The sequence below is a fragment of the Solanum verrucosum genome, unplaced genomic scaffold, assembly GCF_900185275.1.
Source record: "Solanum verrucosum unplaced genomic scaffold, falcon-dt-bn FXZP01000040.1, whole genome shotgun sequence".
Classification (NCBI taxonomy): Eukaryota; Viridiplantae; Streptophyta; class Magnoliopsida; order Solanales; family Solanaceae; genus Solanum; species Solanum verrucosum.
In genome coordinates this window covers 2,144,063-2,160,795 of record NW_026020323.1, presented here as the reverse complement: position 1 = coordinate 2,160,795, position 16,733 = coordinate 2,144,063, and the positions used below count along the sequence as shown (strand labels likewise).

The 16,733-nt window shown below is 36.5% G+C and overlaps 1 protein-coding gene across 3 annotated transcripts in view; it reads right to left on the bottom strand.

Annotated features, from left to right (window-relative positions):
• LOC125835409 (uncharacterized) overlaps positions 1 to 16,434 on the bottom strand; it is a 33,231-nt gene extending 16,797 nt beyond the window's left edge. The window contains exons 1-13 of one of the 3 annotated variants that reach the window (XR_007443411.1): positions 16,202 to 16,398; positions 14,838 to 14,964; positions 14,680 to 14,742; positions 8,329 to 8,430; positions 8,012 to 8,180; positions 7,810 to 7,908; positions 7,539 to 7,688; positions 3,036 to 3,075; positions 2,834 to 2,891; positions 2,641 to 2,723; positions 1,288 to 1,386; positions 996 to 1,111; positions 803 to 921 (exon numbers count right to left, since the gene is read on the bottom strand). Coding sequence is in view for 2 of the 3 variants with exons in the window: in XM_049514532.1 (XP_049370489.1) it covers positions 803 to 921; positions 996 to 1,111; positions 1,288 to 1,386; positions 2,641 to 2,723; positions 2,834 to 2,891; positions 3,036 to 3,075; positions 7,539 to 7,688; positions 7,810 to 7,908; positions 8,012 to 8,180; positions 8,329 to 8,430; positions 14,680 to 14,742; positions 14,838 to 14,964; positions 16,202 to 16,255 (1,279 nt within the window). In the remaining variant the exon portion in view is untranslated. Of the gene's footprint in view, positions 1 to 802; positions 922 to 995; positions 1,112 to 1,287; positions 1,387 to 2,640; positions 2,724 to 2,833; positions 2,892 to 3,035; positions 3,076 to 7,538; positions 7,689 to 7,809; positions 7,909 to 8,011; positions 8,181 to 8,328; positions 8,431 to 14,679; positions 14,743 to 14,837; positions 14,965 to 16,201 lie in introns of those variants that run through there. The other 2 variants (XM_049514532.1, XM_049514533.1) reach the window with 2 other exon arrangements.
• Between the last annotated feature and the right edge of the window lie 299 nt (positions 16,435 to 16,733).

Genomic DNA, 16,733 nt, shown 5'->3' with positions numbered 1-16,733 from the left:
CTCCTCTTGAACTAGCTTGATCTGAAATTACTTAACCTCTTCGGTCTTCGGACTAAGGTTAAAGCATTATACAAGAACAACATTCGGTGCTGATATTTCTTCATATTGTTCACTTGCTGCAAAATCATCAGGATATTGCGAGTGATTTGGGTAGAGTGTAACCCCTAACGAATCAATTTGATTCTCTTATGATAATTATCAACAATCTTAATTAGCAGGAACAACAAAGAGACAATCCATTGATTTCCGTTGTAGGAGACGTTGGGTAGACTTCAATAACATCTAGTCTGAGTGTGAGGTTACCTCTCACGAGACTTCATGACTATTCAATTAGATAGTCCGCAAAATAGGATTGGGGAAGAAAAAGGAAAGATCATAGCACGCACTGTGTTTAGGCCAATATACGGCACTGAATGGTTAAGTGACTGCCACATCTGTCTACCTACCTGATTATTAGGAGTTAGGACTCTGTCTACTCATTGAAAAATCAAGTACAATAGCAGCTACTACTACCACACTTCAATACCAAACTACTTAGGGCCACCTAAATGAATTTTACATATCTATGCCGCTCTATTTGGGCTGTCTTATTGCCTTGATAAACTAAGAGAGGGCATCAAAGAGCAGAATAACAAAAACACATACATCAACCAAGACCATTATGTACAATGTACACAACAGGGAGAAAAAACAATTTCGTCTAAAACATCCCTAGTCAACTTCATAAATACAATCTAAAGTGTATAGATCTATCTACGAAGTCTCAGCGATGAGCGAAAACATGTGACTACCGCTTTAGTACCTGCAACCGCACCGATGGTTTTCTCCACGTTTGGTAAACTTAGTTCTGTGCGCACACCTTCTCCACCCACAGCAGGTCCCCATGAAAAAGGGCCCGCAGTCAAATCAATAAAAGCCCACCTGATACGAAATGAAACAAAAATCACAACTATGGAAGGCACTGAGTGAGGGGAAGTGGTAAGACAGACTCTAACCTGTGATTTCCAATCCAAGTATCAGTGAGACATTCAGCATGAAAACCGCTAAATTGCCCAGCCTTTAACTCTCTCTCAAAACGAAGCTTCAATTCTCCATTTCTCCCATTCAGAAACTTGAAAGGAACAGAGTATCATAATAACTAGAGTCAAATAGAGGCTTCAGATAGTCCAAGATGTAAAATGTTCAAAGAAATAATTAGTGCAGTATTTGCCGTACTTCTCTTCTATAATGATCAATTAGCGAGACATATCCAGAGGGGGGGGGGGATAAAGTGGTGTAAAGTAATACCTGCATAACCTTGTTCTGCACAACTTCAGCCATGTCCTTTCCTTGAGATACCTTCTCAACATTGTTTAATACATCCACGCATCTAGTATACCACTCTGCCTGGTTTTGTTAAAGAAAGTAAACAGTTCAGAACAAACACACATCAGAACAATGGGAGTACGAGAACTACAGTTTTACTATGCATCTCTAGGGCAATTATGTGGCCCATTTCACTGGCTAAGAAATATTTTTGATCACCAGAAAGAAGCACATTGAAAGATCAATAAAGTTAAAAGAATAGTACAAAATTAAAACATAGATGATCCGAAAAACTAAGAGAAACTAGTATGTTGACTGAATCTTTCAAACCTACTGTACTAGAGCTTATAATACCAAGAGTGAGCATGTGTCACAGACTCACAGTGATGCTCTTTCAGGTTTCGCCATACTCACTTCAACCTTACCAAAAAGGAAAAAGAAAAAGTGTACAATACAGAAGATCAAATGGAAAGCAATTACTACTCTAGGCTTTGGGTGTAAAGAACAGGATATAGAAGAGGAGATACAATTAGTGGACTTCATAGGTTCTTTGTAAGTATTTCTTTTAGCTTTTTCCTTTCTTGCAACAGTTTTTGGAGGTGGCCAGCATAGCCCTTAATGCTGAGGAATACAAAAAATTACCAGTTTCAGATTTTAAAAAAAAAGGAAAAAGAAAAAAAAAAGCACTCAGCTTCACTAATTCATGAAATACAGAGGGGGAAAGGGGAGCTATTGATGCATAACTGCAAATTTGTTGCCAGCACATTGAATTTTTAACAACTAAGAAAACTTATGTTGCTTGACAACAAAAAAACAAGCAGCCCATATTGCATGATGATACTGATTGCACCAGACACAATATATAAAGGAGAATAAGATATGACACCTGCAGGTTATTCCCATGAACTGATACAGTTCAATGAATTATAACGAATAAAAAATTTCCCTGATCAGACAGTTGGTATCATTCAGTCTACCTGAACAACATTTTTACATCCAGTAAAAGCTGTATCTGCTTCATTTATAACTCTAGAGCATTGGCATGTACTCTAGAATAAAATATTCAATGCATGCCCCTATAATAAATTACACAATAAATTGCATCTGCAAGACATTTTGTATTTAGATTCCTTGATCATCTATTTTTAGCAAGAATTTAACTTTCTCCTTAACTAGATACTGAAGAGCATCATATTTGTGTGCGACAAGAAATATAGGCACACATACACAACCAGTAAATCCACATTGGGTCTCTATCAATTCCATCTCCAATGACATGCTTGAAATTTAAGATCCAGAATGATATTAAGGGAGCCAAGAGGAGAGATAACTTACTGTATCTGTATCTTCTGTGACAGTCCATGAAAACTTTGCCATTGGATGCTTGGCATACAGTGGTCTTGTCATCTTTTCGAGAGCTGTGACAGTTTTTGTACAAATAAGCATCAGTCTTAGTTCATGCTTTTCAGAGGACATACAAATGCCAATCATGCTACAGTTAAGAAAATCTGAACACACATTTACCTACCAAGAATACTTTCTGATGCTCTTCCTGAGTGAAGAATTTTCGATTGTACCTCCTTATTCTGTAAGAAGCATCCAACCAGTGAAAACATTACCCAAAAATAGATCTTGACAAATCAAGAATCACTGAAGTATAAGATCAAAAAACATGAAGCGGATGATCCATGTCCAACTAATATAAAGGGGTATTGAAATTACAATTTTACCTCCCTAAGAAAGTTAATTTCGCTTTCGGATAACCCTTGCCTACATGATTTAAGGAACAGAAGATACAGATGAATCAGAAATCAGAAAATAGAAATAAAGAGACATGTGAATAAGGAAAGATATTATGTGATCAGAAATAATCCGGATGCAGCAAATGCACAGAATATCTCTGCAAGAATACATTCTACACATTGGAGTACTGTGTTTTTTATATTCTAAATCAGCTTGAGGACAACCTTTTCTCTCTCTTTTACTCTTCATTGTACCCATTTGCATGTAATACCCATATAAAGGACCTAAGCAGAAAATTGAAAGCCAGTTGATGCAAAAGCACATATGCTGCTAATAGAATGACTTGACCAAGTAAAATTCCAGTAACCAGGGAAGTACCGCAAGGACTGAGAACCATATGTGTTAAACTTCACGGATCTTAGTCCATCTCCAGCTTTACAAAGCTTTTTACACAATTCTTAATAAGCAAGTAGACGAGATAGTAGAGAAATGAGTTTCTAAGTAATGTAAGATTGATTAAAACAAAAATGGCTTAAGACACATAGAGCCAGTTTTAGATTTCCAAAACTTGTATATGCACATACGATAGAGAACTGACATGGGCCTGCAATGTATTACATCGAAGTTTTGCATAAGGCCAGATTTTATACATTTTACTTGCTCTAGTACTTAAGTTTCAAATCTGACTAAACCTTCAGAAAGACTCCGTCAGTTCCAAAACATAGCTCGACCTACCTTTCTTTTTTCCCATCTAAAAGAAGTGATCTCTTTCTTGATGGAAACATTTCTCTCTCCATAAGTTCAAGCATAATGTTTAAACTTGGAAGTTATTTGTTTCTTTAAAGGAGATTGTTTTTTTTATGACAAGGGAAACTCACAGCCGCTCCCATCCCAAACATAGGGTAAAACCCTTGCTCCTATGCAATAGCTCGTCAACCACACAGGAGAGGTAATTTGCACTAGGCAAGCCCGGTGCGACGAGCTCGACCCATAAGGCATACCTCTTGCTTTCGCTGGCAAGGGGTTTCGAACTTAAGACCTCCAACATGGAAGTCCCAAGCCCAAACCACTGGCAAGGGATTTCTTTACAGGAGATTGTTCAACTCAAAAGTCTAATTTTTTTTAATTGGAAATATTGGTATTGAAAGCACTAGCACAGAGCTACCAAACAAAAGCCTAGAAACAATTACAGTTGCCCTATCAAATCTATTAAAGAAACCTCTTCCTCTAAAAAAGCTCTCTTTACACCAAAGTGGAACATAGTACACAGTTCAACTAAATCTCCTGCATATGATTGCCCCTATCTTCAAAAACGCTGGAGTTCCTCTCTATCCAAACTGTCCACCATATGCAAGCAGGAACCAATCTTCACCATTTCTTAAGAAGATCCACAGTGTTAGCAGGCATACACCATTTGATTCCCAACAAATGCCACAATTGATAAGTAGAAGAACAATCTAGAAATAAATGGCTATTAGTTTCTGTGTTAAACTAACAGAACAAACATCTGGAACATAACTGGAATTCTCTTCTTCTCAACCTTTCTTGACTCGACACTGTCTTTCTAGCTACCAACAAGGTGAAACACAGAACCTTTTGTAGGAGCATTAGACTACCAAATAAACTTCCATTGCCAATCAATAATCTGATAAGCATGGTTGCTGATTGCTAAATGGGCAGACTTGACTGTGAAAGTCCCATTTTTGCTTGGATTCCAATACAAGTTGTCCTCTGCTTCTGATGGCCCCTGAAACTCCTCCAAAGTCTAAAAAAACTCCACTGCACCTTCAAAAGTCTCATCTACTCGATTGCCTTATATGAGCCTGTCTAAAACTAGGCAACCTTAACAGGAAAGGAATTCAGCTGGTCAACAGATGTTACCTATGTAACAAGGATCTGAAATCTGTTAATCACTTGTTTTTGCACTGTCCAGTAGCTACTGATGTTTGGAACATGTTTTGCACCCTTTTTGACCTGAGTAGGGTTATGCCAATGAACATGAGACAGGCATATCTGAGTTAGAGGTTATGGAAAGTTGATAAGGCCATCAAGAAAATCTGGTTGATGGTTCCTGCTACTATCTTTTGGTGTTTGTGGACAGAAAGGAACAAAGAGATGTTTTGATGGCATCTCAACTCCAAATCACTCTCTTAAAGCTAAATGTTTTGCTTGACCTTTTTTATAGGTCAAAGTTGACCCCAGTTCTTTGTGCTGGACATTTTCTAGACTGTGTTAGCACCCTAGGTTTAGATTAACACTTTGTATGGGGGCTGAACTGAGCTAAATACTCCTTTTTGTCATTCTGTTACTTGTAATTTCCCCTTGTAACTTTGCATCTCCTTGATGCTTTATAATGGAACACATTACTTCATCAAAAAAAATAAGTCTCATCTACTCATTTTTTGTTTTTTTGAGATTGGCAACTGTTTCTATTGCTGTAATCACTACATGGGTTGTACTGAAAACCATATTTACATAATGAACTCTAAAGGCACTGTCCTATCCCTATAATGAGAGTAAAACATCAATGATAGAAACAGTGTCATTAGAGTAAATCTGATTACACCAAAAACACAAAGTTAGAATACAATAGTTTTACTTGCTGCATATTACCCATTAACTACTCCTGTTATTCACATTTCTTAAAACATTTATCTTTTTCTTTGAAAGGTTCTCTTAAAAACACTTATCTAGCTCAATACAATCTGTTTAAACATCTTAATCTTAGTTTTTATGATAGAAGCAAGCCATAATTTTTGGGGCAAAGGGAGAATGTATCTGTATGTATATGTGAGCTACTAAATATAAGTGATTTTCATTTATTTTTAATTTTACCTTTTATGGGATCATATCTATTACTCCCTCCATTTTAATTTGTTTGTTCTACTTTCCTTTTTTGTCCGTTCAAAAAGAATGTCTCTTCCCTTTTTCGGCGATTCTTTAATTTCAACTTTCCACCTGGCATACCACGATATTAAAGGGCATTTTGGTACATTCTACATATCTTTAATTTAAGGCCACAAGATTCAAAAGTCTTCTTTACTTTCTTAAACTCTGTGTCAAGTCAAACAAGACAAACAAATTGAAAGGGAGTACTTATAGGGGATAACTATTTGTTTAAGTTTTACAAAAGAAAATTTCCACTTCAGCTTTTTCGATTGAGTGATAATTTTAGTTTAAACTACGTCAAAATACCGTCTATCTTCTAAAAATAGAATATTTCACATGAAACCATGTAAAAGTGCAACCTTTTACACTACAAAAAACTTGAACAAAATGAATTTTGTGCATACTTTAACGCCAATGCAATCAATTAAATCAAGTAGATGTTTTCTGAACAAGTGAGTATGGCAGCTTAGTATAGGTTTACTTACATCTAAGAGGGGGAACACTAAGTGATTCAGCATTGACAACAGCTTTGATGACTCAATATTTAAAATTATAGAAGTAAATAGGTCAACCATGCACCTCACACCGCAAAAGAAGAGTTGTCAACCCTAATAAATAGAGCATCATGTAACACAAGGCTTCAGCCTTCAGCATGGCAATACTTGTCATGCAAGAGCAGATTATTCCACACCTCAAAAATGTAAGCTCTAGGTCAAGAAAGATAAACTTACACAAGAGCACAATGTTGACCATTATCCGATATTAATTCAATTGTCAAACCTAATCTACATGCACAAATCATCTAGCAAATATGTATAATGCACATCCATGCATGTGTGCATGGTGTTTCTGTAGTAATCAATGCTTGATCATTTTACCCTTGTTGCTACAACTTCAAAAAATTAATAGACTTAGTCACTTAAAGATGGAAATGGGGCGGGGTGGGGTGGTTGTTAGGCTATGCGGGTACGGGTCGGGTTGAATAATTTTTCTAAACTAATGTGGGGTGGGGCAGGGCGGGGCGGATTTGCGGGCTTCAAATGGTGATAAAGGATCTTTTTATTGAAATTTATAGGTACAGGGGCGCGGCGGAGCGGGTTTATGCGGAGTGTGGCGGGGCAGATTGAGATTATAGAAAAACACTATGTGGAGCGGGGAGAGGCGGGTTAGAAATTTTGCAGGTTAAGCTCAACCCGCCCCGACCTGCCCCATTGCCATCCCTAAATAGACTTGTCCTACTTTACTAAGTTCCAACACATTCTTCTGATAGTTAAATACAACATCATACCTAGTGTTATCTCACAAGTGGAGTCGGGGGAAAGTAGAGAGGCTGCTTCCGATAGTAAAATATGGACTTTTAATCATCTTTGTATAATTTAATAACTGAAACCTTCTTAACTACTTTGCATCCATATTTGCTATTGGGAAGACTATACAGGTTTAGCTTGCACAAATCTCTTCAGATTTCCCTGATCCTCTGTTATCCCTCTGCTGTAGTGAGCAAAGAGGAGGCAATTTGCACCTTTATTTCTGATTCTCAGTGCATTAGTGCAACACACATGTAAAAGTAGTATAAAAAGTTCAATTTTCACAAGAAAAACCTGTATCCATATTTGACTCTTTTCCCATTGCGCTTAGGATTTAAAACGAAGATGTTATAGGCATCTTCCAGTTGTAAATACTCCACAAGACTGGTATAGAGAACATCGATCATATCCACATCAACTTGCCATAGAACAGTTCCATCATCCCTGAAAACACACATTTATATAGAGGAACCGAAGAAACACAGCTAAGAAATAATAATTGAGTCACAGAAAGTTACACAGACAAAAACATAAATTCTCTAATATTAGAGAGGATTTCAAGTACCTGTTATCAGACATAACATCCTTGCGGCCAAAGACATCAATGGCACGCTCAAAGATGGATGTGACCTTTTCACCCATTTGAATGGCATGAACAGAGAAACTGCACAAAGATTTGAATACCTTATCAGATCAGTCTATAGTGCATTAACTATTTTACTCACGCAGATTGTATGGTTGTTTCGGGGAAGGGAAACAAAAAGTACTTGTAGTTTATGTGGCTGATTAGAGGCAGATGGTGACGCTGTTCTCTGTCAATGCTAGTTTTGTAAAATGGTGTCAAAACTTCTCCCACTTGAGGAATCCTTGTATGTTCAAGGATATGATCAATCTTTGTAAACCAGCGCTCTAGTTCCAGTGGCAGTAGCTTAAATTCTGAGCAGAAACCACATCACAGTAGTAAAGAATAATATAGTCAATATTTACAATGTAGAAATATAACAAAGAGAACAGTCATCTTCAATTGTGGAGGGACAATTAGATACCTTTTTTATAGAAGGTAAAGTAAAGGAATAATACATACCTTGATTACCCTTCCCTTCAAATCCAATAAAAATGAAATTCACAGGTACTGGAAGGTACATGGAATCAACTTCCAGAAGCTTCAAATAATTTGCTATATTACCTGCAGTACAAAAGAACAATATTTTATTTTCCTCCACTTATTAAAAGATATACTCCCCCTCTGTTCCATCATAGAACGTATTAATAGTATATTCAAGAGCACATCAAACATGTAGTTCTTTAAGGGGTCGTTTGGTACAAAGTATTATAACGCAGGGATTAGTAATGCAGGGATTAGTAATGCAAGGGTTATATTTATCAAGTGTTTGGTTCATTGCTTCCCACCTAATTTTGGGTTTGAATTAAAACTTTTACAAAAGTTAACTACCAATTATACCCTTGAATTGTTATAGAATTTTCTATTTTATTTAATTGAGCCGAGATAGATAACTATTGGAAAATATTTTTTTTTTTCTTATTACTAAATTTTTAGAGCTCGAATTATCAAAATTCAATTGCTTTGAAATTAAATAAGGTTATTACTTTGTTTTTTTTTCTTTCAATAAATGGCGTGTTGCTATAATTACAGTGTCGTTCGAAAAAATTCAGGAAAACTGAGGATGTTTTCTGTTTTGGTTCCTTTTATGATACATGTTATAGTGTGTTATAGACAATCCATTATTTTATTTCTCAGCTTATCCTATTTACAACCCTAGTTATAAAAAAAATAAAAAGAATAGATCGAATTCCGAATTAATTAGAAATTCCACTTTAACATTTGAGTCCTTTTTAATCTAAATAATTAATTTCTTCGTTGGGTCCATAATTTTATTACATACAAAATAATTTCTTTTGCCTTATTATCCTATATTTGAAGTTAAATTTAATTGAGTGATTTATTGATAGAAATATCTAAGTTGAGTGAGTTTATCGACACAAAACAAAGTTCAATGTGACTTTATTTGATAAATTCTCAAAGTTGAGTAATCTTTTGAGCAATAAACAACTCTTTTAAAATAATAAATTTCGTAAGCTAAATTATTTAAATAAATTTACTAATATAAATATAAAATATAAAATCAAGAAAATAAATAAAATGATTAAAAGAATTTGAGGGATATTTTTGTCTTTACATAGATAATCCCATGGTATTAAAACCTATGTATTACTAATACCACCAAATGGGAGGTATTAGTAATACATCATATAATATCATGTATGTTGTATAACTAATCCATGCATGGACCAAAATTCCTACAAAACATAGTACTAAATAATACCATAGATAATACATGGACTATTTCTCCTAATACTCCCTAGCAAATGACCCCTAAGGCTTTTAGGAATATACACCAATATGATGGCTCATTGGAGTCTTATTTGACTCACACAGTTATTTCAAATGGGTAGCGCAAAAGAATCCAAATGGGCTTATAAAAGCCTCGAGTCACTCCACCTATTGTCTTTGGTCACATTTCATTAGATGTATTGGACAAAATAATCATGGTCTATGCATTGTTTATCCAATGTTTGGTCCAGTATGATTGATATATGTATAGCTTATACAATATTTCCTGTATTATTTTTATTTTTTTAATCAAGTAAAAGATTTCATCGATAATAACAAGGTCATTATGGCCCGTATACAAGAGGAAGGAGAGACCTACAATATATGGCTCACCCCATTCCAAAAGACACCCAAACCTCTATACAAACAGGAACTTCATGGGTGCACCAAAACTAAATAAGGGATCAGGGACTACTTCTCAACTAAGCTCATTTCCCCACCTTCATAAGCTCTTCTACGCCTCTCCTTCCAAATGACCCACGAAAAAGCAAGAGTAGTAACATTCAAAGCTACACGGATTTTGGTATAACCCAAGAATTACCAAACCAACGTATCCCACCATAACCTCGTGGCTAGTTTGTAATGCAACATAATATGATCCACGTCCTCACCTACCTCCTTACATAGGAAACATCATCTCATGCAAACAACCTTAATGTAACATAATTTGATCCACGTCCTCGCCTACCTCCTTACATAGGAAACATCATCTCATGCAAACAACCTTTCTTTTCCTACGATTCTCCATCGTCAATATCACTCCTTAGTAGCCAACCATGTGAAGAAGCACACCTTCCTCGACACCTTAGGTATCCAAACCAAATCATAAGAGAAACTAACATTCACCATAACCAAAAGTTTCTCATAGATAGACTTGACAGAGAACACTTTGTTATTTCTCAACTTCCAACTCAAAGCATCGGGTCTATTGATGGGATCATATTGCTTGTGAAAGCTAGCAATCTCTGAAAAGTAAAGTTAGCAATCTCAGAAGCTTGTTCACCTACCAATTCTGGAAATTCCTCCTAAACCTCAAATCCCAAAATCCCTTTTTGTCCCCTTAACTTGCTGGACAAACAATTCCCTTTGCCAAGAGGCGTTATACAACACAGGGAAATCTAGCAATCTCTTAAGCTCGTTCACCTCCCAATACTAGAAATTCCTCCTAAACCTCAAATCCCAAAATCCCCTTTTGTCCCCCTAACTTGCTGGACAAACAATTCCCTTTGGCAAGAAGCCTAGTAGAACACCGAGAAATCATCTTTTAGCACCACACCACTTTTGCCCCCGAAAACCAACTTTATTCCCAACCCATACCAATGTTTTCATTAAAGGTTGTCCACCCCTTCAAAATATTCCTCCACACCACACGCAAAAGTCATAGTAACCACATTTGTTCTCCACCACCCGCCACCCCCTCCCCCAATTTCCCATTCCAATACTCTATATTTATCTGCTACCACCTCTCCCTAAAGCTTCTCCCTCCACCCCAAATCTACACAACCACTTGCCCAAAAGTGGCTTGTTGAAAATCTTCAAGTCTTTAACCCTAAGCCCTCCTCATCATTTTGGCGTTGTCATTGTCTCCCAACAAACTAAGTGAAACTTTTTATCCCCATCTGCCGCATCCCAAAGAAATTTTTGTTGCAACCTTTCAAACTTTCCTATGATAATGATAGGTGCATTGAACAATGACATGCAATAAGTAGGAATGTTGGATAAAGTGCTCTTGATAAGCATTTCTTTTCCTCCTTTGGATATCTCTTCTGCCACCCTAATAGCATCTTCTCTACCCTCTGGATAAACGGATTCCAGTCAATGCACCTAGAAGTAATCCAAGGTTTGTAGGGAGAACCCCTACCCTGCAGTGCAAAAGTTGAGTGAGCACATCAATGTTGTCTATTGCACCAACGAGAAAGATCTCCCATTTTCAGAGATTAATTTTGAGCCCTAGAACCAAGTCAACACTTGTCCAAGGTAGTCCAACTGAATCCCGTCTGCAAAACACATAACATAAAATATCAACCGCAAATAAAAGATGGGAAACTGACAAGGTCCCACTACCAGTAACGGCCAACCACAACCTTGAGACTCTTGATAAGACTGCCTAACACATCCCTGTCCATCATCCTACTCAAAGCCTCCATAACCTAGATAAAAGGCATGGGTGATAAACAATATCCCTGCCTCAAATCCCTCAAACTACCAAAGAAACCGCAAGGATATCCATTCACCAATATTGAGTATCTCACTGAAGAGATACAAAAATTGATCCACTTCCTCCATTTCTCCCCAAGCCATCTTCAGCATCATAAAGTCAAGGAAATTTCATTTAACATGGCAATAAGCTTTATCGAGATCTAACTTGCACAGGACACCTGATAACCCTGTTTCTTTCTCGAATCTACCACTTCAATAGCATTGCATCAAGAATTTGTCTTCCTTCACTAAAAGCATTTTGCGAAGAGGACACGATCTCATCCAATACTCTTTTTTTTTTATTGACATCTCATCCAATACTCTCTTAAGACTACTAGAACTAGAAAGCATCTTAGAAAAGATCTTATGAATGCTTCCCACTAGACCTAATAGGTTTGTATTCCCCGACGCTAGTGACTCCTCCTAAGGAATAATAACAATGAAAGAAGCATTTACGCTTTTTCAAATTCACCCCGCTAGAAACTCATCAATATGCTCAAAACATTAGCTTTTATTGTGCTCCAACAATGCCAAAATAAAGCCACCATGAAGCCATTTAGACTTGTTGCATTGTCACCCGCACAACATTCTACCGCCACATGCACCTCCTCCTCAATAGCCCTCTCTAACAAAACACTATTACCCCCTCCAATTTGATTGAAATCCACCACCATCACTCCTAAATTTAGCCACAACTACACTTTCTCCTTGAACAACCGTTCGTAGAAGTGAACGTGACAACAACTACTTTAGGCTCTTCTCTTCTTATTTCCAACTCCAACACTCTATCCTCAGTCCACTTATGGAAATTGTCGTCCATCCACCTCCCACCTTCTCGAAAAACACAACGAGCCTCTTGCTCACATAAAAACCTACCCAGGAACACTCTCCCATGGAAGTTCCCTTAATCCATAACTTTACAGCCCAAACCTTTGCAACACAAGAAGCTATCAGGTTTGGCAAAGTCCCTCTTACGGATCTTCCCACTAAACACAAAGCAAGAAAAGTTTTTCTCTTCGAGAACAGGCCCATTGACAACCTAACCCTTGCTTCACGATCACCCTTTAGCCTTCGGCAACCCCTATCCAGAGTCAAAGGTGTGGAAGACAACACCTCCTCGTAGTTGATCTTTCTTGCTTTTAGAGTTTAGGAGTCTCTCTGTAGAACCCATGTGGTATAAGCAACACTATGATTAGTTATACATGGATAAAACATTCAAAATGGTAACACTAACCCTCGAGGGTATCCTCAAATCCTATATGCCAAGCCCTCGTACAGTTTTAAATCAAACACAAGTTTAAATCATACACTGTATATCCAATTTTTAATACAATGAAACAAACGCCTAATAAGCAATCATCCATGCATTATTAATATATATACAACAATTCCTGCATAACTTGTGTCTAAACTCTAAACCAAAAAACAACCCCCAAGGGTTTCAAGTAGAATGCTCATATTCTTCAATATAACATTAAGATTTAAGGGACAAGCTAAGGTCATGGATTCAAGCATCATCCCTCAAGGAGAGTATCGCCACTATCTTGGTCCCCCAAAATAACAAGCTCACACATTGTGGGACATCATAGATAAATAATCATGTCACACATCAAATTGCAAATGCATCCATCCGCAAGTGTGAAACCATGGTAAGTAAAGGTGTTAATTAGAAACAAGATAGATCTAAAATCGCAGGGAAGGAAGTAATCTTGAAAGATCTACAATCTCTTGTAATCCATGCAGACCCAACATAAAATAGGGTACAATGGAAGTAAAAGATATAGATATGCGATACCAAACAAAAAAAAATATGTTTTAGTCACATTAGTACGTTTACTTTAGGTCCTATGAAGTCTTTTTGAGTCATGCTAGATATATTTTTTTTTATGACAAGGGAAACCCGCAGCCGCTACCCTTTGGGTGCGCACAGGGTAAAACCCTCGCTCCTATGCAATAGCTCGCAAACCACATAGGAGAGGTAACCCGCACTAGGCAAGTCCGATGCGAATATATATATGCTAGTAAGAATATAGAGACCATCTAGCACTTTAATTTTTATCTTTATTTAGTATAATATTAATTTGATAATGGAGCGATATGACCCATGATAAATCATATAGCTGACTCAAAGTAGCTTGGGGTTGAGGCTTTGTGGTGCTTGACACTCAGATTTCAATATCCTGAGCCCTCCCACCTAATATTTGAGCTTCAAGGTATAATGGAGACGCGGTTATTTTAAAATCTCCTACCGCATTTTCATTCAAAGTTGCATAATGAACATGTCAAAAGAGGAATACATGAGATGAATGAAAAGCACAAAGATTCTACTAAGATATATAAGGAAACATATATCGACAACTAGAATGCAAATTTGTATTTGACTTTCTAAAAAAGGATAGTTCATGGATACCCAATGGAGTAGTCGAGGTGCACACAAGTTGGCCCGGACACCACCGTCATTACAAAGAAAAGGGTAGTTTATGGGCAAATCCCCATGATAGGAGTCCCTAATTCTATCCATTACACAAGTTTTACAATGTGATGTACAAACTAGTTACATCTTCTAGAACACTAGAAGCTTCAATAGATAAATAGAAAGTAAATGCATGAAAAAAGGTTGTTTCATTGTCTCGAGTACTTAAGTTAAAAAAAGATTAATCTTATGAAGCACTAATATAGAAAATTGAGAAGGGAGTATAATACACATCAAAGGCAAATATAAAAGAAAGTGAAATTTAATCCTTGTCAAAGGATAGAAGAAAGTGAAATTTAATCCTTGTCAAAGGATAGAAGAAAGTGAAAATTTTGGAGAAACACAAGTACCTGCCTGGGTGTAATTGAGAACACTCATTTTTTCCGGTTTAGATGCTTCCAGATCATCGAAATCTGTACCCATACAGAATAACCTTAATGGAAGTCGAGCAAGTAAAAGTCATATTTACAACCATGTATACAAAAAAACATGCATTTCAAGAACTTACCACCACCATGGATAACAGACTCACTCCAGAACTTGCTTCTATCTTTAAGGTTAAATAACGAAAATACTGATGACTTCCCTGTTTTACGATTTCCACCCGTAGAACCAAGTGAACTATGACACAGCAACTGCCAAATATTATTGCAATAATCAGTACCCTTTCTATAGTTTCTCTTGGCTTCAAGTGGGAGTAAATGGCTTTGAGAAAATCATTAGTGCAAAGTTGACACGAACTACCACAGAAGTCTAAAAATACTTCCCAGAGTAACGAACACAAAAGAAAAATAAAGGAAATAATTTAATCAAAAGCTATTGATTCTACAATTCCCAAGAAAGTGCCAATTTTTTTAAGCTTGTCAATATTCTCCTCCCACAACCATCCGTACCACGAGTAAGGTGTTATGTAAATATACTGTGACAGTGTGACTAGGCTACATGGCGAGATAAAACAAAGAAACAAAAAGAAAAAAAAAATCATTATACAATAAAGATGTTCACAATTTAGACAAACTAAGGTCCACGGAAATGCAATACTAGTGCCTCAAATTAACACACAATGAATGCTCCTGGAACCAATAAGCTCATAATCCTAAATATGGTTCCGTAAAATAAAAACCTTATCTCAAAAAAAAAAAAATATATACATATATAATAGTCTGAATAGGAAATCATTTTATTCACTTGTAACCTAAAGAATCAAGGATGAAGTGTGACATTGGAATATCAATTTACTATTCACCCTCTCAAAGCACCTGAGGGTGTGGGCATGACCTACTGTTCAATGAAGTGGGAGGTGAACCATGAAGTCTTAGGGTTCAAATTAGTAGGAGGCAAAAAACAAAAACATTAGGTGATTTCTTCTTATCTACTAAGCCTTGGCAAGCAAAGTTAACCACCCTATGTGTGTGTGTGTATATATATATATTCACCCTTTCAACTGAACTTTCCCCATCATAACCTGTTTTGCAACAAGTGGAGGAGCTTCTAGAACCATTGGGAGTTCATTCACTCACAGAGATTTTACTCATAATATGATCATGTAAAACAAGGGCATACAAACATTTCCATTCACAGGTATCTTACATAAACATTCTTCGGAGTTTAAACAAATTTAGAACAAAAACCCATAATCAAATAATCAAAGAACATCTCATCCAAACATTCAATTCCATTCAATTCGCTGATAAGGTTATCAAAGTCGTAGCATAATTAGAATCAGGAATGCACATTTGGGCGAGCTAAAAATTAAGTATCATGAGCAGATTCGATGTAAAACCATTTAAGGAGAAACAAAATTAATCAGTTCTTATAACATGAAAAGAAAAATGACTGTTTGACAATTCAAGATTACAAGGATATGTTTACCACAATGAAGAGGAACAGTAAAGAGAAGGAGCGAGCCAAGTGAGGACGCAACATGACTGAAGCCTACAGATCTTCTGGGGAAATGAATCGGCAATTCAAGGGGAGAGTTTCAATTCGGAGTGTGAGAATCCTCCAAGCAGATTCATCAACTGCGATGGGGGAGAGTGGAGACTGAGGAAGACGGGAATCGACCGTTTTGACTCTTAACAATGAAATGAACCTAACCGGACCAAACCCGTTTGTAACATATTGGTTCGTTTGTGACCCGTTTTTTCAACCTATTTTGTTGCAATTTAAATTAAAATTTCCATAAATGATCCTTATGAATGCTTATAAATTAAATTAAAAAATTATTTTTTAAGATTCTTACAACCAAAACAAATTTATAAAAAGGTATAAATCAAAGTTCCTCATAATTTATTTATTGATTCTATCTATCTTTAACATGTTCAAATTGGGAGATTAGCGCAATTATGAATTTGAGATTTTGGTTTAAATATTGTCTCAATTTAATAAAGTTCTACAAAAATAA